The 25,000-nt window shown below is 40.1% G+C and overlaps 1 protein-coding gene across 1 annotated transcript in view; it reads left to right on the top strand.

Annotated features, from left to right (window-relative positions):
- The window catches only part of LOC121693649 (neurexin-3a-like), a 242,182-nt gene that overhangs the window by 123,925 nt on the left and 93,257 nt on the right, over positions 1 to 25,000 (top strand). Inside the window, 8 exon segments of the mRNA XM_042073216.1 lie at positions 2,165 to 2,191; positions 7,001 to 7,120; positions 8,675 to 9,056; positions 9,338 to 9,525; positions 9,684 to 9,857; positions 12,593 to 12,607; positions 13,802 to 13,828; positions 15,852 to 15,971. Coding sequence (XP_041929150.1) covers positions 2,165 to 2,191; positions 7,001 to 7,120; positions 8,675 to 9,056; positions 9,338 to 9,525; positions 9,684 to 9,857; positions 12,593 to 12,607; positions 13,802 to 13,828; positions 15,852 to 15,971 — 1,053 coding nt within the window.

Raw genomic sequence — 25,000 nt, 5'->3', positions numbered from 1 at the left:
ACTGTTCTATCATTTCTGGTATATATAGTATAATCCATTTTTATTTTCACAAATCTAACTAAAGACTAAATCTATTTTTTTTCCTGGGTCATCCTTTGTACTGACTCCACATAATCATCCTCACTGTCTTTGAAAGCAAACCGTTCAGAGACAGTCACAGTACTCAAAAGAGATAGCATAACACAGCTAAATATCGGAGCTGTAGATTTAAAGACATATTAAGTCATTTCTTTACAGTGCAGCTCATCTCATGCAATCTGAGATCATTTTCTGAAGTGCTGTGACTTTCTAAATTTCAACTTACAACTGACCAACGTCCTCTTTTCATTACTTGCTCATATAGCTAATAATGTCATCATTGTTGCTTTCCCAGTTTTGTCCGACGCCATCCGTTTTCTGTCTCTCTCCGTTTGGTTTGAGGTGTGAGCTGTTGTCTTCTCTTCTTTGGGCTTTTTTCTGTTGTTATGAGTTCCCAAACACATCCCCCCCCCATGCTTTGTCAAAAGATGGTATTCACCCCTTCAAAGGCCTTTAGCCTGCGGCCCGGTCAGTAAACAGCCCGATGTCAAAGCTCTCAGCTTCACCTGCAGTTGGTAGCACACCACCTTCCCTCCCCTACCCCGTCTTTGTCACACACTGAACACACACACACACATAGAGAGAGAGAGAGACACACATCTGCCTGTGTGTTTTAGAGTCATAGATACAGACACACAATTGTTTCCCAATTCTAGTTCTTTAATCGTAGATATGATATGAAACCACCCAGGCAGTAGAAATTCACGTTTATGTAAATATTATATCTTTTGCTTGTGTGAGTGTAAGTAAGCTCACACTTGTTTGTGTTAAGCACAATTGGCCTTCTTGTTGCCCTGTTGTGAATAGTTACATTGAGAAAGACACAGAGTTATCAATAGTTATGATTTTTCACGGACACTAAACTTATCTCAGCTTTATCCCCACAGCAGTATATGACTAGTGCCTGTCACATGGCAACATATAAATCTCAATCCCAAATGCTTTGATGATTTTAGGTCCAAGTTCTTAGTTCTTTGTCCATACTTTTGTGTTTATCTTTTAAGAAAACAACTGAAAAAAAAAAACGGCTTCTTAGATCTTGTCTCTATGTTGTACCAATTTTATAAGAAATTTCTTTTGGTACGTCAGACGCCCCCTAGTGTTGCCGTAGGGAAGTCTAGTAGCCACTGCACGGTGCTAGTGCCTGTTGGATCGAGGCTGTTTGCTCCCACTTTTCTGTTGCGGTTGACGACACATGACCCACCCAGCCACCTGGAAACCAACCCAGATGACCGTGCTAATCACAGCACAGAACAAACAGCATCCAAATTGTGACGTGCTAGACGTCCTTATATCAAATCCAGTCTATATATGGATTTAACTAACAATATCACTCTCAATAAAATGTGCAAAATAAAATACCTGAGCAGGAATGTTTGCTCTTCTAAATCATAGGTACATGAAAATATTCTGTTTTCAAGGACCTTGAACTCCTGGATGAGAGGCCAGCACCACCTTCTTGCTAAATATCAGACATATGGTTTAATAGCCTGTTTAGCCAACAAGCTGGTGAAAGGCGCGGGGGCTTGAGTCTTTGAAACGCTTCTTGAAAACCCAATAAATGAACACATAGCCTGGATAACAATGAACTCTGGGTTGGAGGATCCATGTAGTTGGAAAAATATAAGCGGCCATTTTAGTTAAAAAATATACTGTATTACATAGATATGCCAATAAGCATATAGCATCAGTGAAAATTTAGTTGCCATGAATATACTCCATATTCTCCATATTGGGGGGGAAAACTACAAGCAGAAGTAAAAGAAGGTAGAATTACCAGATGCAGTCTAGCTTAGTCACATTTGCTGCATGTAAAAATGAAATCCAGCTTTGAATCATATATGTGATATACCTTATAGGCTATAATTGTAAAGAATTGTAAATAAATATAAGTTATACACAGTCTGTGTAGTGAGGACCACATAGGTCTCTCTGAGTACTAATGCCCTTAAGTAAAACCCTGAATAAAATGGCCGCCATTCTGCATGTGGACGTCCCCGGAAGGGTGGATTGATTGTTCTTGGATGTCTGCAGCTGTAACCTTGAAGGATGCAATTTCATCTGTCATTTATTCTCCCCCATCTAGACTGTATCAGGATAAACTGTAACTCCAGTAAGTTGCCACTCAAGTTTCATTTTGCTCTTGACTATTGTTGCCCTGCTGATGTGAATGTGAACCTTTGAAAGCCTGCTATTTTTCCCCTGCTCCCATTGAGCACCAGTGTCCACTCCCAGGTTTCATGTAAGGGTCAGAAGATTACAGGCAGATAAGCAGCTCCAAATGATGAATACTGGTGACTTGATAATCTTTTTCTATGGACCCTTTCAAGAGAGTTCCATGATCAGCATCATAGTTGGCCCCACAAGACTTCCTTTTTAACTTTCCATATGTTATCTTAATGCAGAGGAAGTAGATTGGGAACCAAATAGAACGTTCAAGCATTGTTTTTGTTTTTATTGTTGAAAGGGTCTCTACCTCTTTAACAGCCACATCATACTCAATGTGCAATCATGTATATATTTCAAAGCTGTTGTAGACAGATAGATACAGTAACTGTAGTATGTATCCTGTTGCCGCTTTTACAATTGAATTTTGATAAACAAGCTTAGGAACAGACCAAGGAACTTATTCCTCCAGACAAATAGTGTGTCCATTGTACTCCTCTTGCTTAAACGCAGTTCCTTTAAGAATGCGAAACAAATAATTGGCTTTTATTTGTAGTTTACTATGCGTTTTGTTACAATTTAATTTTGGCTAGATAGTTACTAAAGGCTTATCATTGTCAGTGTTGAGTTATCCTCAGACAGGATCAATGTCCATTGACCTCTATTAAATGTGTCTATAGCCTACATTCCAATGAGTTACACGTACAGGTATTCAATTCAATTTAATTCAATTAAAAAAAACTTTATTTATCCCCGAGGGGCAATTTTCCCTATGCAGGCATAGTGACAAGTGACATATAAGACAAAACACAACATATAAGACAGGACAAAAGAAAGAACAGGACAGACAGGAGTGTAAGGGGGGGGGGGGGGGTTAGTGCCAGGAGATGAAGGAGGAGGGTGCTTGGAGCATATTCAAGTTCAAAAGGCGAATAGGTATGTCCACATTTCATACATTTACTATTCGATAGGTGCAGACACTGTTTTGCCCCTAAACCATGTCCTACAGACATTAAATCATAGGCTACTTAATATAATAATAAAACTGTAGTGAAACATGTATCTGTAGGGTTACCGAAACAGTGTTGTTTGAACCCACGTTATCCTTGGGATACCCTTACAGCTATCTTTCATCTCAGGTTAGAAAGAAAAATAGAAAGGATAATCTGGTAGCCTGATATTATGATGAATCCATCCACAAACCCCTTACACAACTTCCTGGCTGCCGCGTAGGAGATCTGATGCACTTTGTGTCAAAAGCATGGAGACTTGCCTAGAGATTGAGAAATGTTCACACTAATACCACATGATGCATTTATTCTAGTAAATGTGTTTTTGGTTTATTGGTTTATTTCATGCATTAGTCAAAACGTTATCTGTTAATGTATTCTAAGAGATAGAGAGAGAAAGAAAGAGAGAGAGTGTGTGAAAGATTGTCTCTATTTTTAGTGATGCCATTTGCTCAGCAACAATTTCAGCAAATGTGCGTTATTCAGATACCTTGACGGTACTCTTAAAAAACGGACAATGCTGTCTCTGACTCTACCACAAGAGGGCACTGTTTGATAGCGTGTCACAGATAAAAAAAAAAAAAAAAAACTTGGACCTTGAAGTAAAACCTTCCTATGGACCTATTTCTGGCAAATCTCAACTGCAAGTCCTCACATGTGAAACTGTACATGTGTGACAACAGGTGATTAGATTCTGAGATTATGCTTTCATTGACAACTGTGGGCAAATCAGACAAAAAAAGGTTTCCTGCCATCATCCAAAATGGCCTGTATATTCATACTGTGCATAAAGACTATAGATACTTTCTTAAATACTCAATCAGTCAAAGTAGAATTACGATGTTTGTGGAATAAAGCTTAAAGGGACAGATTGTCAGGTACATGCTATAGAAGGGTCTGGTTGTACCTGAGCCCATACATTGAAATGAAGCTGGATCAGGATTCAGACTGCAGCTCGATTCTTTTGGACCAGCTCACTTGCCTGTTTTATGTTTTTTCATGCCAGTTTCTGTCTGGCAGTGCCACTGCCCTGGATCACCAATGCCAGCTGTGCTCAGACATGGGACATTCTTAGAATTCACTTTAGTTTATTCAGAGAGAAACTCTCAAAACTGAAAATGATAAGCCATATGTCCTGCGCTGGTGGCGTACTGGCTAAGAAGGTGGGCTAGCTTGCAAGTATCCTGTTAAGATGTGGGTTCAATACCCGGCTTCCACCGTTGTGCCCTTGAGCAAGGCACTTAACTCTGAGTTGCTCCAGGGATAATGGCCCTTATATATATATATATATATATATATATATATAGATAGATATATAGATATTACTTAATATATATTACAGATATAGATCATATTTTTTACCACTATCAGCTAGTAAATAACCTGAATCAGATTATGAAGTCACCATTATACGTTCATCTAATTAAAATGTATCTGGCAACACTGTAATATATAAGACAGCTTCGTCCTGTAATGACGTTTGAACAACAAAGTATTTCCTCCTCAGAGATTTGTTTGCCCTGCTTCATGTAGTAATCAAGGAAAGGTACAGTATGAAGTAGACTTTGTTCGTAAAAAAAGTATGTAATCATGCAATGTAAGATTAATTACACATAATTAGCAGAAGTTTAGAGACATGTATTCAGTAGTACAACATAAAGGTACCCATTTAAGGTTTATAATGTAGTATTATGTATCTCATATTTTGATGCACCAGCCTGGAAATAATGTACCTGTTTGGTCCACATCAAATGGCTGGTCTCTGTTTGACAACAAATCCCTTTATAGAGAAAGATAATTGTCTGACAACTATATAAGTAATTTCTTGACCTGTCAAAAAAAAAAGGATTTCAAAAGGTCTTATTTATTTGCATTTAAATTGAACTCATGATTAATCACAGCTACTTTTACTCATGAATAGGTCTTGCATACCTTCAATGATCATTCATCTAAATGTCGCTTGAATGACATCGGTGAAATGTGAATAAAATATATAATACGAGACATAAAATTTGTAAATGTTTGTGTATATTCGAATGCTAGACTAACCCCTGTGTTGTTTTTTCTCTCTGAAAGGTAAGAATTCTAACACTTGTATTTTTGTATTGATGTCAGTACTGCACTAACTTCTCCTAATTATTTTATAAAGATCACTGTAAAGTATGAAGGTTAAACTCATTAAGCACATATACATTTAAACAATGTCTAATTGTTAGTTTGTTGAGACAGATAACACTGTAAGTACTGATTATGTCAGTTTAAAGCAAATTATGCATAACAACATTTGAAGTAGAGGTAACTACTTGTCGCTAGTTTACCATCTTTATGCTGTTTTTGATAGTGTTTGATCATGTTAAGGTGAGATAAACACACATCATGTACCTCACATTTCTCTATTCACTAGGGTACATATGCAAGACAGATCTATCATATTTCCTAACTTGTAAGCAAAAGGAGAACTAGCGTTTGCCCAGAACTGTGACTGCAAAAAAAGCAAATCCAAATTCCATTCAGTGTATCAAATTCTTTGTTAAATGGTTTCCAGAGGGTTTTCCCAGCAGCTGTTCTTGCTCTGTTGGTACTGCAGCCATTGGGTGTTGGGTTTACACCTGCCCAAGGGCCCACTGATGAAGTCTGACCAATGCATTAATTCATTGGCGGTTTTAAATCATGTCCACTGCAAGGTCACCTTGTAACGGCATCCCTATAGACACCACTAGCCATATTATCACTGCTGTGTGTGAGGTATTTGATCCAACTGCACCACCCTGCTGATAATAATGTTTTCGTCCTTGAGAGTAATGCTCTTTGTGACGAGCGGAATCTGGGAATGTTGGTCTTCAGCAGGGATCGCCCATTCTGAAGGAGCAAAGGGAGTTACAGTCATTTCCTGTGTATTAGCCACATTGTGTATAAGCTGCAGGACAGTGTTTAATGTGAGTTAAAAAAAATATATTAATACCATATGAACTGCCCCCGTGTATTAACCTCATAGCTGAAGAAATTTTGCGAAATCAATGTATAAACCGTGGCATTAGAACCGGGGGCGTGGGGATACTGGCTGGTAGGGCCCTCTGATGCCTGCTGTTTCCAACACTCTTCTGATGAATTACTGACCAAACAAAAAGGGATATCCTGTGTTTTCCCAGCCTCCATAACAACCTCTGTCATATAATATATAATATACTATATAATACACAATTTACCCTAATGCTGTTCAGCACAGGATTGTCACAGGACAATAAGTCATTTTAATATACTGTATCTAACGACTGAATTCAAATATGACTAATGAGTGAAATTTAGCTTGTTAATAATGGAGATTCATGTCCATTTTATATTTAAAAAAATCTATAACATTTATTTCCATTAACCTCATTTAGTTGAACATTGAATGGTATAACAAGACCTTATTATGAGTAAAAGGTTTGTTTGTGTAGACAGTCGGAATATACTGCAGCAATGACAGACACTATGCTTCTCATAGAAGGAAGAATAATTGTTTTAGTTGTAATGAATGCTTATTGAGATCTACTGAATCAAACCTTTGCTTTCTTAACACAAAATAAACTTAAAACAAAATGCTCAGAGAGAGCACCTCATTTTGTATATAATTTTGTCAGAACTATTCGGCCAACCTCGTATGTCATTTCCTGTGGATTGTTTAATGGCACAGAGAGGAAAGCAAAGGTTTGATTGGCTTGAAGCAGACCTGCATTAACTTTTTGCTGACCCGTCATCCTCAGGCAAAGGACCCGAGACCCTGTATGCCGGGCAAAAGCTCAATGACAATGAGTGGCATACCGTGCGTGTGATCCGAAGGGGTAAAAACTACAAGCTCTGGGTTGACGACGACGTAGCTGAAGGTACTTGCTCTTGGTTTTGAAAAAAATGCTTGTCCGCATTGAAAAGGGTGATCTGAGATTGAAATACAAAAATAAAAACATTGTGAGCTTTATTGCAAAAGTTATCTGACATCTTCATATACTTTATATGTCTTTAAAATATATAGATTGTACTTGTTATGAAATGTCTACAAGATGAGTGTCCTGATCATGTTGTCAATTCCGTATATAATCAGACAAGGAATGTGCTTGAATATTTGTGCTTTAAATCACATTTTGGGTTTTTCTGCGTAACCTAATAAAACTGTTGATGATACACCCCCTACTAGCAATGAAAAGCTTTAATGGAAAAGAATATGAGGTCATGTACAATTTACCCAGTTTATGGCCCCAGAGGCAAATGCATTACATAAGCGTCAGGAGAGATGGAAATTTGTTTAAAAAAAAAACTGCTAGCTGTTGACATAATGTTGCTTTTTTGGAGAAATCCCAGATAGCAATTAATTGGAACACTTAGCCTCTGATATGGAATGAAGCTGTATCAAGTCAGTCACATCACTACGGAGTGGCCTAGGTTATTTATATCTAGCTAACATAAGAGTTATACAATCTGGCTTTGACAAGTAAGTAGGATTGGATATAACAGATCATATTAACATGATGCTAACGTGGCCTACATTTCTGGGTCTAGGTCAGAGAACCATGGAGCATGTCACCAGATGCTGACAGAGATCACTAAGTTCACTGATGAGCCAGCTCACTATTTCAACAAGGCACACACTTTATTTGAACGCTCCCCTATAGACTACCCACAGACTACCTCAGATTACACACAATAACAGAATTAAAGAAGAAAAATCTGCACTTTGTGTAAATTAACATTTTTATTGTTGCACAGATGTGTTTTGCGGTTGTGCCTTCTTCAGTGTGTTCAGGCAGTGCAGACTTTTCTTTTTTTGTTATTGAGTTAAAACTTTGATTCAGCACCAGTATAAAGAAGAGTAAAGCCTAGTCATATCTCTGTGTCTTCTCAGATTATATACAAGCCATCAGTTGAAACGGTGTACGACAGGATAATGATTAAGGTTAAGATTAGAGGTCGGGTTTGGTTAGGGTGATGTTCAGTGAGCAGTTAGGAAGACTGCATTCTATTGGACTATTCAAATAAAGAGTTGCCTCTACTGTTACCTTGGTCCTTAGTTAAAGGAGATCTCCGGCAATTTTTCACATAAATCTCTGTTTCCCAAAGTCACCGAGTACTGTCAGTATGAACAAAAACATTTTTAAAATCATGTCCCCAGAGTGTAGCACTATAGCTGCCTGCCTGGCTCTAGCTGTTAGCTGCAGCAACTCGAGCTAGGTAGCGTTTTTTTTTTTTGTACCGACAGAAATCTGTGACCTCGAGAAACAGAGTTCAATGTGAAAAGTATTCCTTTAAGCTTTGGAACAAAAACAAATGACTGTGTTGATTATTATAGACGCTGTCTACAGCCCAAGTGCCATAACAGTGGCTATTGTTTTTTAGCTGTTGTTTGTTTGTTTGTTTGTTTGTTTACCCTGTCCCTGGGCTTACAGGTCAGATGGCAGGCGACCACACACGGCTGGAGTTCCACAACATCGAGACGGGCGTGATGACGGAGCGCCGCTTCGTCTCCATGATCCCGTCCAGCTTCATTGGCCACCTGCAGAGCCTTAAGTTCAACGGCATGCTCTACATCGACCTGTGCAAGAACGGCGACATCGACTTCTGCGAGCTTAACGCCCGCTTCGGCATGCGCTCCATCATCGCTGACCCCGTGACCTTTAAGACCAAGACCAGCTATCTGAGCCTGCCCACCCTGCAGGCCTACGCCTCCATGCACCTCTTCTTCCAGTTCAAGACCACCTCCCCCGACGGCTTCATCCTCTTCAACAGTGGAGATGGCAACGATTTCATAGCAGTTGAGCTGGTGAAGGGGTAAGCTAGACAGGAGTCTCTAGGACAGCAGTTTCATCTGTACCGTCAGGTTGAGGAGAGGCATAGGTTCCAGAGAATGTTTTTTATTGATGCCAGACAGGTCACTAATCCCTTTTTGTATGTTTTCTTAAGTTTACTTAAACAAAATTTGATTTGTTTATTGTTTATTGGTTGATTGCTTTGCTAGATGGGATGGTAGCCTTCAGGCTAGCTACATCATCCGTGAGCTAAACTAAATGAGTTTTGTTGTTGCTTTGTCTTTCTATATTTCTGCTCCATAGGTACATCCATTATGTCTTTGACCTTGGCAACGGCCCCAATGTCATTAAGGGCAACAGTGACAGGGTCCACGACAACCAGTGGCACAATGTGGTCATCACCCGCGACAACAACAACGTCCACACTCTGAAGGTCGACGCCAAGGCAGTGAGTCAAGCAGTCAACGGGGCCAAAAACCTGGACCTGAAAGGTGGGCGTCCAATTAAAATGTGCTGATTCAACACACACACACACACACACACACATCAATCCCGTACATTCCCGTACAAGTGTCCGCGATGACCCCGCATCATTTCATGTCTGACTCGTCTCAAAGTATCCTCCTCCTGTTTGGCCTCTCTCATGTAGGTGACCTCTTTATCGCTGGACTGGGGCCCGGCATGTACAACAGCCTTCCCAAGCTGGTGGCCTCTCGGGACGGCTTCAAAGGCTGCCTGGCGTCAGTGGACCTGAACGGGCGGCTCCCGGACCTGATTAACGACGCACTGTTCCGCAGCGGGCAGATCGAGCGTGGATGCGAAGGTACCCCCTCCTCTAACACTAGCTCAGGGAGTCCTTTCTTCCTCATGAACTCCAACAGTAGCACCAACAGCAGCTCCATCACCCTCACACCACCCCATCCGTCTGTCTTACTAACTCTGCTTGCCGCCTCCCTCACCCACTCCGCCATCTCATAGGCTCCCCATAGCCCCTGTCCAGGCTGACTCATCATCTTATAGGCCACATTGGTCGCACAGTGATGATGTCATGAGCCAACCTCCATGCACAAATGTATTTTGTTTTTCTAGCACCTTTCCAGTGTAGTAATGTAGGGAGATTTAATGAATTAGGTGTAACATGACTGTTTGCGTTTGTATGTGTTGTATGAGTAATTACGGAGCAACAGCAACAAATACAAACTATAGTATTAGAAGTGGGTAGTCAGAGTCACATTATTTCCAACGCTAACTTGAAGTAACCACTGCTCTTCACTTAGTGTTCTCCCTTTCACCTTTTAACATGTAGAAGGGGTGATAGAGGACTCTAGAGAATCTCTAGAGAAAATGCAACAGAAGTCCATAGATATATGCTATTATAATGCTTATAGGGTCTTACCAAGGCCCATTTTCCATCCAGATTGTAAATAATCTATTGCCCTTCTCTACTGAGTATGTCAGTATTTATGAAAGGGAATTCTATTTTCATAATGGAAGTCAATTCATAGGGCCTTACTGTACTCTGTGTCTTCTAGAGTTAGAAGACTAGTCATTTGTTTGGAAAGGCTCTATTGTAGATCTACTAAACTCTTACCTGTGAGTGACCATAACATATACATTTGTCTGACAGTTAAAAGTTAAAAGACAAATGTTAGTTGTTTATAGGTCAATTTAGGAATTCTATTACTCACTCATGTCATAGGCCCTGGTATCTAATCAGGAATTGCTGCGATGTCCTGAAAAATATCTCGAAAAGAATATTGTAGACCAATTGTGTTGTCAATTCAGAGCAAATAATATGCCAAATGTTTCAGGATATTTGCACAGCAGCCCTTTACAATATGTACCATACTCTTATAAACATGCAGCTCTTCATATACCCAATTATACTACAACTTAGCTGCAGCTTAGGTAAGAAACTTAAATAAGAAATATCAAATATTATTTTGTGAAAAGGGCATGGACTTCATCTTTTGCCATACAGTGAATATGTGCATGTTATCTGCTTTGTTTTTGTTTATGTTTATGTTTACTGCTTTATGTGCAACCATTTTCTGTACTTTATTTTGTTCTTGTATCTTTTTTTTTTAGCTTAGCATGCGTGTCATTGTTTAACTTTTGCATTCTTTTGCATTGTTTTGTTGTTGCTCTGTATGATTATTATTATTATTATTATTATTTTGTATGATTCTGTTACAGACATACCCAATCATTAGTATGTGATGCTGTACATGATGCTGTACACCTCATCTCATAATAAAACAAAACAAAAAAAAACAATTCATCTCAGTCCACTTTCCTTATTCCTGCTTATCTATGTGGTCATATGGGAGGTGGAATTAAAACACATGGCCCATGGAATGTGACATATTCATTGATAAATATTCATGTGTTATTTTTCAGAATAAAAGTCTGTAAATAATGTCTGTTTGGTCGTTTGTTGTGTCACCATCATCATCACCATGTCTGCATAGTTTGATACAGTCTCAGTGCTTTATGCATATTATATAGCTGTGTATGGAGATGTGTGTGTGTGTGTGTGTGTGTGTGTGTGTGTGTGTGTGTGTGTGTGTGTGTGTGTGTGTGTGTGTGTGTGTGTGTGTGTGTCTATATTCATGTGTTAATGTCTTTTTGTTTCAGTCCAAAGCTCATACTATGTTAAAGTATGTTAGTTGTGTATAAAGTATGTACAGTACCATATACTGTAAGATACATGTAGTCTCACAGTCAGCAGTCAGAGTAAAGTGGTTGTTGCAGATATTGAGGTTCATTTGTCTGGGTTATAATTCATATATTTTACACTTCATATATTATGAGCAATGTCAAGGGGAGCTTTGAATAAGCCAGGTTAGGTACTCTAACAGACATCACGTAGATACAGTCAACATTACCAGAGACAGCAACAAAGAGAAGAGAAGATGTAGTTAGACCATAACCAAGACCATAACACAATACATAATGCACAGTAGTGATCTCTGATATTTATTTCCTACACCTGATTTACTAAATAATATTAGTAACTTAATTATTCTGGAAAAGTTAAACATAAATAATCAACAGGTAATCTCCAAAGAGTTTACCATCTTTGGCTTGTGCATGTTGGACATTTTAAATCGAACGACTGCTGCTGCAGTTTCTTTGCACTTTATGATCTCAGTGACTTCAACCAGTCCTGTCCCTCGCTGCTGGAAATAGATATGAACTCTACTGCCATGCATGCAACACAGAGGGCACTAATTGAAATGACAGGCAAAGTCTAAAGTCGTAACTAAAGCTAATTGAATAACTACACAAAATATATCTGCTAATTTAATACCAGGACCATGACCCTAAGCACAAACAATGAGCTCAAAGATCTCACACGCCACATGATGGTCTTAGTTCATGATGGTCTTTGTCCATGCACAAAACGTTTGCCCATTGACTGACTTTTCACGTTGGTTGCCTGGCATTTGAATTGGGGTCCAGAGAGCTTTTTTTTTTTCTTCCTTTTGCTTTGGCCTCCTGTCTCGACCTGTCTTCCAGACGTGTCTCTCTTTCCCCCCCACCTCTTCCTCACAGCATCCACCAGTGAACGTGAGTAGGCTTATACATGTGTTATGAAAGACATAAAGCCATAATGAAAGGAATAAACATATATTTATATATATATATATAATATTAATGCATGACAAGGACATGCATCTGTGCACATGGTTTGGTTCTGACTCCCCGTGGGATTCGACCGGTGTGGTCAACCGCATGCACAGAACGGTGTAATGGGATTCTGCGGAAGCTAGATGGCAATGATGCTCCACTACTTAGGAAGGCGTGACCTGCTGGGGGGGGGGGAGTGCACTCACTCACACACACACACACACACACACCCACACACACACACACACACACACACACACATGTACCAAACTCTGCAAAGGATTGAATAGAAAGCAAATTCATTTAACAATTCTCTAGCATCTTTTGATTGAATTGAGAAGGGTCATTTTCAGTCAAGGCGTTTCAATTGTTATCTAAGTGACAGCAGTGTAGCAGGTGCACATTTTAAACTCTGTCGAGCTCCCAGTCTTAAATAGCAAGTATGTGCTTTGTTCAGTGTCTCATTTTTCTATGTCTCACACTAACACAGACTTATGTACTGACTATCACAGTCCTAGTCATTTTAACATCATCATATGATTGAATCAAATGACATTAACAACAGCAATAACACTATTCACATTAAAGTTCTCTGTGTGATCTATGAAAGTCAATGACATGTTTAACATTTTCTTCTTTCAATCCTTGTCACTCTTGATGATATTGTGTAGTTTGCTGCTGCTATAGGACACACATTTACATACACATATACACACTCTTTACTCCAACATACTGTAGATTAAATATTCTATGCAGAGAATATTTCAAATAATGCTCATGAAAATACCTTAGAATCATTTAATCATGCAATTTTGTAGATTTTATGTTAATGCTGAGTTTATTTTACCATCATAAAGAGAGGTGGTTTGATTATACTCTCTCCAGATCAGTAAGGCTGGCATTGTATTTCCCCTATCTGCTGAGAGTATAATCTCTCATCTCCACTCCATGTAGTTTAAAGTCATTGGTGTAATTCATTTTCTACTCATGTAGAGGTTTTTCTAAAGCTCAAGCCCTTCCTAAGAATGGTAGCGCATGTCAGTTAGTAAAGCAGTCGCTTTATTAACCTGAATCATTGACCACCTTACTAACCGTTTGTATTGTTTTCGCTTTTCTGTTCTTTTGCTAACAAAGTTGGTTTCACCAAAGCAGACCTACAAGGTAGAAGGATCAGTTCCATTCTGAGTTCGGCTGAAAGTTGCTCTGTGTAATGTCTTGTGCAATGTCAGCGATTTTTTTTTATCGTACCCCAAACAAACAATCAACACCCAGACATGAAACAGTCCAGGGACCAAAACAGGTCTCAACCGGGTGCTGTTCCGGTCCCCGACTGGGTGCCAAAATGGTTCTGTCCGATAATGTCTTGGTATAAAATGGTTCACTTCTATTCACATTTACAGCTTAAATTATCACCTGCACCATCCTGAAAGCCAAAAAGCCGCAAGTGCGTATGTGTGTGCAAGAGAGTCCTGAAAAGCAATGATTGCAGCAATGCTCATGCATAAATAAAACATTAGCTGACCTGTATAATTACGCCGACACCCCCCCCCCCCCCCCACCCCCTCCACCCCCTCCACACTCACACACACACACACACATACAGTACACACACACTATCTCATTTTGTTCTTGTTTTATGCTAATGGCACCGGGCTGAGTACTGCTTCTACCAGCTGTAGGAGCTGAGTGTGAGGAAAACCATTAAACAGCCTGGCGGAGGTCAGGACCCAGATGCTCTCTTCCTGAATGAGGCCAGTCTGATTGGGGAATATGATTAAGACGCTAATTAAAAGGACAGTGGCGTGAATTCAATTTAAGATCAGGACAGACTGACAGGGAGTTTAATTGAAATGGAGGGAGTGCTTCCACATTAAAAGCAAAATGGCCACGTCATGAGACAAGGGGGATTTGTTCTGTCCTACAGCAGACACCTGTACTTGATGTTAATGCTCATGATTAGGCTCATTTTGTGGTGAGGTGCATTACGTTGACTGAGTGTTAAAAAACAGCCATTGCAATTAAAACTGAACCACAGCATCTTAATACACTACTTTCAAAGGGGTCAATATTGAAGGGTCTCTCACCTGCTTTCAGGAGCCTTAGACAAACATTTGGTTTTGAACATCATGAAGTGAATCATTTTATCATTCATAGTATCTGTTTTAACACTAAGCATTACACAGCAAATGCACTTTTGGCTAAGGGATTTTTGTTTGTTTATTTATATTTATGTTAACTAGTTTATGTATTATTTCTCACTAATTCCTTGCACAAGAAAATTGCATTTAAACACTGTTTAGCTGCAGTTATCTTCAATCACATGGTTGTGGATTTTTGAGGGGAAATCGGCCTTCATCCCAACATGCTTTTGCCCTGTATAGCATCTGTTGTTGCATTCCCTCTAATTGTAGTTGAGTGTGTTAAACATTTAGGGCTCTAATTTGAGGTTGGTAACGCAGCGCTGGCGTGTTGATATAGCCCAAGTGTGTCCAAATGTTCCTAAAGTTTGTGTATACCGAGCTAGTTTGCACATTCCGGTGGATTTAAAAAAAAATTAGGCTTTGATTAGAGTGTGCCAGCTAGCTTTAACTTGAGGAACATTATGATACACACAGGCTATATCATCATGTCAATGCTACATTACTGTTCTCGAAATATGGCCCGGAGTGTGTTTGGAAAAGGTGGTGAACATTATGGCCACAACTGGTATGAACAGCCAGTGTACATAACTTTTATAACAACTGTACATATTCAACCATATGTACACCTCTTGCTATAAAATGTTGTCTCTGCCTTGTGTTGATTCCTGCTAAGTGTAGTGCCCCCCTATATTTATATGACCTGTGTTTTTGAGTATTTTTGAAGCCCAAAAAAAAAAAAAAAAATGTGTCTATTTGTTGTGTTCCTTTTCGAATTGATAGTCTAATCATTGCATTCTGAAGTTGTTTGACTCTTCCTTTTTATTTGTGTGTGACTACTGTACCTACTAAAACCTATTGAGAGGGAATGCCGTGCTTGGGTTTGTCTCATAATCCTCTTTTGAGTGTCGTTTGGTTCGATTCTCCAGTACCTCTACTAACCAGGTTGCATGGCGGCACTGAACGTGCCCATCCCCTGCATGACACCTAACAGCTCGCTGGTGCCTGTTTCCCGGTGTTTCATCGCGTTTGCTTTGCCGCCATAGGTCCTAGCACCACGTGCCAGGAGGACTCGTGCGCCAACATGGGCATCTGTATCCAACAGTGGGAGAACTACACCTGCGACTGCTCCATGACGTCCTACACCGGCACGAACTGCAACGATCGTGAGTATTTGATCTGTCCGCTCGACCCCGACTTCTGCATCGTGTCATGCCAGGGTATTTCAAAACTATAGCCTTACAAGGCTTTTCATCATCAGCTTCCACACGTTTGCCTACAACCAGTCAGGTGTGCGCGATTCTTTCACTCGGAGCTAAAACTGTGAGTAGGGGTTTCAATACAACCGTGAGGTAGTTATCCTGGATTGCACTCATAGTTGACACGATTCTCAGTTTAATTCTGCTGTCCAGGGCTGCTTTGCTTTGTTGAATGGATAGATAGCTCTTAGAAGGAAGGGGGACATGCTGGTAATAACAAAATGTAATCTTATCAAGTTTTGGTACATAAAATCCTCTCTTATCACATCCACAAACTAATTCGTTATCTTGCAGTGTAAAATGTTGACACTTACTTCATATAAACAAACACATAAAACATAAATGAAAACATGGGAAATGCTTTCATATTTGTCAGACAGACATCTGGTAAGTGTAATGTTTCCAGATAATTCATGTTGACACACACTTTAGAGGTCCAGATAGCAGGCCATTTCTGCTCAGTTTCTTCCCTAGTGCAGTATTCTCTCAGATAGGCTACACACACAAAACAACACAACTCATTCTCAAATGTAAGTCTCCCCTCTGGCCCTGCCTTTTGCTCTTGTAAACACACACACATGCATAAGCATACACTCAGACACACACACACACACACACACACACACACATACACACACACACACACACACGTCATACACATGTCATACACACTCATGTACACATACTGTATTATCACATATTTAGACAAGGACATACACATGCACAAAAGCACAAACATTTATGAAGACTCCACTGAAGACATCAACGAGGTAACTGCTGTGTTTTTTCCTTTCCCTTGTTTCTTTGGTGTTATGATCCCAACGAATAGCAAATGAAGTCTGGGTTTCTGACTTTATAGAAGACCAACATTGGTACTAACTATAATGGAAAATATTATATAAGTGATTTTCCACCACTCTATTCAAATGACAAGTGGATCTGACTTTATGTTCAAATGAAACCTTGACACAAGAATGGATAACTTGAACATCTACAAATGTTGAGTTGGATGAAAGAAAAATGATTTCCCTTGACTTTTTAATCGATAATGGCCTCATCTACACTTGAAAGAGCAAGAAGAGAAGAGGTCATGGTGGCTCTTTGAAGTCCATGCCCTCTCTCTCAGAACCATCTTACAGTAATAAGTAATCACTCCACACCCACAGCGGCTTGAGAACAGATTTGAAAATTATATATATGAACATTACCACTGCTTTGTATGACAAAAGGGTAAGTCCAAAACACACCAGAAGTCCAACGCACTGGTTTCTTATTGAAATACAGTACACCTCCAGGTGACCTCTAGTGACGCAATTAGAGCAAAATCAGACTCACAGGCCTTGGTTCAAAAAGAGGTTGCCATGCAGTTTTTTTTTTGTCTTAAGCCTGTTTTTGTCCTATCATAAGGGAGAATCTTAATGTTACCTCACGTGTGTGTGTGTGTGTGTGTGTGTGTGTGTGTGTGTGTGTCTGTCTGTCTGTGTGTGTGTGTGTGTGTGTGTGTGTGTGTGTGTGTGTGTGTGTGTCTGTCTGTGTGTGTGTGTGTGTCTGTGTTTATGTACTCGTGTGTGTGTGTGTGTGTGTATCTACGCGTGTGTGTGTGTGTGTGTGTGTGTGTGTGGAGCGGGGGTTGTATTCTGTGCGATTGCTGTGTGATTTCTGCCCATTTTAGAGGCAGCCAAGTTGACCTTCCAGTGATTGAGGTATGCGATGCGTAAGATTGCTCTCCATTGGCTCCCGTCTCTGCCCTGCAGGTCTGGGAGGACTGAAAGAAATGCATGTCAAAGAAGCGCACACAGGGCCTGATTGAATCATATGAAGCGATCTTGTGAAGGGACACTGGGGAATGCAATGTGTTCATGAAGAGAAAGATGGAGAGAGAGAGAGAGAGAGAGTTGAATAGAGAGAGAGAGAGAGAGAGAGAGAGAGAGAGAGAGAGAGAGAGAGAGAGAGAGAGAGAGAGAGAGAGAGAGAGAGAGAGAGAGAGAGAGAGTTGAATAGAGAGAGAGACGCAAAAAGAATGTGTGGGGATTGGGAATGAGAGGAGACAGGAAGGAAGTGACTAGACAAAGGAAAGAGAAAGGAAGATGCTGCATTCGTGGAGAGAACGATAGAAAGGGATGATTAGAGAAGCACAAAAAAGAAAGTGTGAAGAGTCGAAAGAGGCAAGAAGGAAGTGACTAGTGAAAGAAAGAGACACAGGAAGATACTACGTAGGAAAGGGATTGGAAGAGAGTAGGTACTTTAATAGCGAAAAGTTGAAATAGAAAGATGAGGAAAGGAATGGTAAATATATTTGACCAAAGATTCTAGAACAGAGCTCTGTTCTAGAATCTTTGCTTTTGACCTTTACTGAGGCAGGTTGATCCCCATAATCTCTGCTGCCTCCTAATAACAGCGGGTACAGTGCATACACTAACACAAGTTTGGAGTAGACTTTCCATTGTGCATAATCTTCCTTCTCCACTCTTCTTGGCATGTGTGGTTAACATTGTTGTGGCTGCCTTGTCCACGTGGCTGAGCAGCAGGGGTGTCGTGGTAACATAAGAGGTGGGTAAACTATAAATTCTGTGATCTCGGTGAGGTGGACTGGGCCATGCGGTATCAGAATTTTTTAAAAAGGCATTCAGAACATGTGTGATGATGGTGGAGGTTATTGTCCAATGTTCATAACAATACGAGTGCACTCTTAAAACAAATTTGTTGAAAACACAACTTGCTTCCAGATAGGGACAACACAGTTTGTGTTGTTTCCAACACATTCGCTTTTTGTGGTATTATGGTTCCTAGATTGTTGCTGAGTGCACATATTGTGAATGTGGATAATACAGTCTGATTTTTTGGTGAATAAACAATTTTGAGAGGTGAATAAACTCTAATAAGAAGTGGGTAAAATCTATTTCTAAAATTTCAGAGGTCGATAAACTGTGTTTACTTGCGTTTAGCCTCCACTACAACCCCGCTGGGCAGTGAGCACTAGGTGGCAGTATGCCGATGTTTCACGAGTTTGAGCACAAAACAGGAGTGTCGTAAACAGAGCAATTGCTTTCTGCTGCGGTACTTGTTTCATCAGGACTTGATTTTGATTTATGGTTTGCTGCTGCTGTTGTTTTTTTTTCTCTCCCACTAGTCTTTAGTGCTGATTACCATTCAGAATGTAAAACTAATACTTTTTGGTCCCATCAGCAAAGGATTGATTTTGATGTAGCAGCTATAAACCATGGTTTTCTTGATTTTAATGGGATATGTGGATGGTCATATTCAGCATAGTTCGAAATTACTTCTAAACACGAAAAGTAATAACCATTTTGACAGCACTTTAAAAGTATTTATGACTTTTGGTTGAGGGTTTTACCTGTGTGAGTGACACATTCAGATTGTCAATGTACAGATTGTTGTATGCAGGATCAATGTTTGCTATTTGTTTGAAATACATCTTTGGGAAAACTTGAGTCTTTGCATTTTGGTGCATCGTGCAGTGGTTTGGAAAAAAAAAATCCAGTTTGTCTAAGCAAAAATGTAAATGTAAAATGTAAAATGTTGTTGATATGGAATAATATTTCCATTGAATGATACAGTTTTATGTTTGTGAACAAGCAATCCATCATATCATCATCAATCACAACCATGTAACATGTTTAAAGCCACTAATTACTTTTCAATTTCAACTTAATTAGTGCCACATGTACACCACACACACACACACACACACCACACACACACACACACACACACACAGACACACACACACACACTACTAGCCTACTACTGTTTAGAGAGTGTGTATCAGTCTTCCTGGTCGTTGCAAGGCTTGCAAGTCACTCTGACTTTGGCACAGATGAAGCTGCTGTACTAATGAATTAGTTGGTAGCAGCTCCATTAGCTGTTAAATGATGTTGCAGCAAATTAATATGTGTGTACATCAGAGTTATTGACACATAAGCACAACGCTGGAAGGGAATGTTGTTCTCATAGACTCTATGGGGGGGGGGGCTTAGGGCAAAAGGGAAGCTTGCACTAACATGCAAACTGAGAATTTCCCATACAGTTATATGTATACCCTTCTTACCCTTGTTGGAGAGATAGAAAAAAAGAAGCAGTGGAATACAGTGAAAGGAACAGATAAGGTGAGAGAGATGGAGAGAGAAAGATACCGAGAGAGAGAGAGAGATATAGAGGGAGGGAGAGACAGAGAGAAAAAGAGAGAAAGAGAGAGTAATCACAAAGCACTCTACCAGCTATCTTTTGAATTGACCGTCCTGCCTTGTGTTGTGATGAGCTGTGCTTGGTCAGAGTCAGGATGGCTGCAATTTTCTCCAGCCGAAGCTTTTGATTGCCCAGGGAAAAGTGTGTCTCTCCTTCACTGAATCCTCCTTTACTTTCTGCCTCAGGTTGGACTTGTCCAATCCTTACCTTAACAGAGCAGAACTATACAAGTGTTAAGGCAAGGTAGAGCTTAATCACCCTGTGTACATTACTCAAAGCTTTACTCTGATGTGTCTCATTGTCTTAGCTGCTGGTGTTGATGTGGAGTATAGCTTCAAATGATGCCATGAGTTGTTACTCTTTTTTGTTTTGTTTAACATATTATGTAAATCACAATGTACAATAATAATTAATGTACAATAAATAATCAATGTACAATAAATCATTATTGTATTAATTAATTAATTCTTCCCTGGCAGAAAGAACATAAAGAATATGAGAGTATTAAGCCACGCATCAATCTTTAACGGGCCTGAAATGACTGATTCTCTGTCCTGCTGTGCTGCGTCTGATTGTGTGAAAAGATAATAGTGAATATTGACTCCTTTCCTTAAATGCACTATTCTTTCACCTCACTCTATCTCTATCTTCCGCTCTCTCCATTCTCAATTCAGTAAGCTTTAAGGGCATGACTGTTAGTATAATTTTACCCAAGCATAGCATATATAATTATCATTATAATTATCATTATCATATCTATATAGTGAGGCCTCATCACACACATCTATATAGTGAGGCCTCATCAGAATACTGGTAATATTCCCTCTATTTCAAAGACAAAATAAACCTGGCCCTTGCACAACCATCAATTACCGTGGCAACAGCAGAGTGAGAGGTAGAGAGGGGAGTGGGGCTTGCTCCATCCCACAGTTCCTCTGTATCTAATGCACTGTTACCACCATGATTTCTCTCTGCCACACCAGCCTTGCCATTAGAGATAAATGGAGGCTGGAGATAATATGCAGCCCCACTGATGAACAGAAGTGATTTTTTCCCATCCCATTCTGATTCTGTCCACATCCCAGGGAACATTGGCTTCTGCGTGGTCTTGTGCTCTGGATTCAGGAGCTGTGTGTATAGGAGTGGCCATACATGGATGGGATTGATGATTGCATAGGGAGTGCCACTGTGACATGCACAGTATCAGGTTGAGTAGCGCTGTGGTCTTTGGGGATGGCTTCAAGGGGTATCAAGGGGTACATAAGGTGGAGATTTCGAGTATGCAAGATGAGTAGCCCTTTGGTTTGATACTTCCGTTTTGACATTGAGACACCTGTGCATATACTCTCAATGTTTAGATTCAGATCTAAAAATATCTTTGCCAATTTACTCTTTTCAGTATAGAAACTTTGGATATGATATTGGAGAGCTGTGGGTGAAGTAGGTATAAGGAGCTGGTGTTGATTTATTAGACATAAGCAAAATACATTACAGCTGATGAAGTGCCTCCCCAGGTCTTTGAAAGGTTTGTTAGGAAACACTTCTCTTGATTTATCAAACACAAATCTACATATTCATAAGCAATGAATTCACATCTGACAGGAATAAATGCAAACAATCTATTCTGGTTCAATTCTAAAAAACGGGTCCATCTCTTCCAATAGCGCCCAACTAGTGCAGTCATATTCGCAGTCGTGAATTTCACGGTGAAAAGTTTTGCGTTAAATCAAAGCCTTGGGTGAGTGGTGGTGGTGGGCAGTGGTGGGCAGTGAGTGCTTGTGTCCCTGGCTCTGAGGGAAATGGGCTCGGCTTGATGGAGGACCTGCGGAGCTGGGTAGATGAATCACTTTCCTGGGTTCATATTTGTCACCCAGGTGCCTGGCGCTTATTGCGATGGCCGCTGACAACAGATAAAGAGCTGTGGCACACAGGAAATGACCTCGTCTGATGGGCAAGTTGAGACCGCCCTGCCCACCCCCCACCCCCACCCACTGCCCAACTCACCTGCTTTGTCACACACACGTACACACACACACACTCAAACACACACACACACACACACACACACACACACACACACACACACACACACACACATACACCATCCACTCATACACACACACACACACACTCATACACACACACACACACACACACACACACACACACACACACACACACCATCCACTCATACACACACACACACACACTCACCCACACTCATACACACATACACATACAGACACACATGAACACACCATGTACACAGACAGCCCCACCCCCCACCCTCCCACACACACACACACACCTGTCCTTACCATACCTCACTCTGTCTAGAGATGAATTGGAGTACAGGGAGAAGAATAAACCTGGCCGTTGTATTTTTTGATTAGTGGGGTGTGAGTTTCGTCCCTCTCTGGACCCCAGATTGAATTGGAGGCACTTTATTAGTTGATTTCCTGTTTACGGAGGGGCGGGTCTATAAAAGAAGGATTTGGAGGAGGATGATGAGGAGGAGGGGGAGGGGGATAGAGCCAGTAATGCTCTGAGATGTTGCATATGTTGAAGAAGCTGACTGAAAAAAATATGGCCGGATCGATTGGCCTGAGGCTTAGCGTCTTTCATTTCATTCAATCGATCGAGCATCCCTCTTTTTTTGTCAACTGTGGCATATTCGTTTTGAGTTAATGCACTCTCTCTCTATTTGTGTGTGTAGAATTTGTGTGTGTGTGTGTGTGTGTGGGGGGGGGGGGGGGGGGGGGTACTGTACATCTTCTCCTCCTCATACTGCTCTTTTGTAAACTACATTTTACTACAAACTACAGAAAGGAGGCATCTGCCCCTCTCGCCATTACACTAATTAACACAATTAACTCTTTCAGAGATGATTTCTTTTTGCGGTAATGAAGGCCTACTCCCAAGACAACTCTACAGTATGTAGCATTAACATTAGCACTGGGATATCTTGATGTTTCACCTGAGATTCCTATGTTTATATATTTTTTTTTACCAGACGCTTTTGTCAAAAGTGACTTACAATGAAATCAATAAACATTGCATTACAGTTTTTCACAATTGCTAAAACACTAAACTCCATTCTCTGAACCAAATTCTCAGTTGCCTGAGCACATTTCTTGAATCAATCACTCTTTTAGCAAAACCATAAACAGTTTTCACATACAATTTGTAGATCTCAAAGACTCTTTTTGCAAAACTCTAAACACATTCTCATAAAACACATTTTGCATTACGATGCACCTGTGATGCATCAGGGTAGCCACAAGTGGCAAACGATTAACTGAAGACAGTGTTTAGTTTTGAGCACAGGTACAACTGTTTTGAGGCGATTGTTAAGTTTTGCAGAGGTTGTCAGAGGTTTTGTGAATGTAGTTTGAGATTTGGGGTTTGAGTGGAAGGGTGGAAGGTGTCAAAAAAATGTGTTTCAGCAATTGTGAAATGAACAATTTAAAGTAAAGTCTAATACAAAAAAAAAAATGGTAACAGAGTAAATGTAGTTTTTAGAGTTAGAATGTTAAGAGTTATAACATTAACCATAATAATACAAACCAGAAGTATGAATTAGATGCCAGGTAAACAGATGAATGAAGAGTAGCAGGTAAACAGATGAATGAAGAGTAGTAGGTAAATCACACCACTAACTAGGAATCATAGAGATCAAATCAGTCAAAACAGGCTTGACTGTGACCTCTTAGTGTTGATGGAAGGCCAATATAGCAGACGCTCATCAGAGGACCACGGTGGGCCAAAGGGGACATAGAGCTGGATCAAGGTGCAGATAGCAAGGTGCAGATCCCTATAGGCTAAAACGAGGCATTTGAACTTAATTCTGGCTGCTATAGGAAACCAATACAAAGTAACTACCAGAGAAGTTACATGCGTCTTCTTTTGGATGATTAAAGACCAGACGTGCTACCTTTTGAATCATCTGTAATAATGGTCTCACTACACAAGCAGGTAGGCCAGCTAACAATGCATTGCAATAGTCCAGTTTGGAAAGAACCATGGCTTGCACAAAAGTAATCTGGCATATTGTATTAGATACGGTCTTATCTTCTGAATATTATATAGGATAAACCAACATGACTTTGAGACTGAGGCTGCATGCTCAGGGGAATTTAGTTGGACATCAATTGATGGGCTATATCAATGATCAGCCGATTATCTGAGTCTTTACCATTACGACATCTTTAGGTCCAGTGTCCTATGTCCCTATTTGTTGGTGGTAGAATCAATGGTGCTATGAACTCAAAATGGCTAATAATTTTCTTGTCACGTCTCTGAATGTTGTCTATGGTTTAGATGCATATGATATGGGCGTAGTACAGCATATGAACTTGACTTTGAACTTGAAGTTCACATACATCAAAAAAGCTGGTCTTTAATGGTGGAGCCTCTGGTTTCTAGTCATGCGTTATTCTTCTTCATGGATGCTTTTATTTACTAAGTAAAATGGTTGGAGTCTTTCATTTGAGGAACTCTGAGGGGAACAGCGGGCATTTTCTTTCAACTGACAAATGTGTTTGCCAGTGAGGTCATTAAAAGTGATTTTCTGTGCAGGCGTTCGCTGAATTGGCCCCTATAAAGGAAATATAGGGTAGTAAAAAGCTGTGTTTTTGTTCTCGGCATGTGACCTTGAGGTGGCGAAGATGTTTTGCTTTAAGACTGCTCACAGTGTCTGGACTCATCCATCACCACACATTTCCAGACAA

This window comes from Alosa sapidissima, chromosome 19, assembly GCF_018492685.1.
Source record: "Alosa sapidissima isolate fAloSap1 chromosome 19, fAloSap1.pri, whole genome shotgun sequence".
In the NCBI taxonomy this organism is placed as follows: Eukaryota; Metazoa; Chordata; class Actinopteri; order Clupeiformes; family Clupeidae; genus Alosa; species Alosa sapidissima.
Note: the sequence above shows the minus strand (reverse complement) of the source record. Positions and strands in the feature narration are given on the sequence as shown.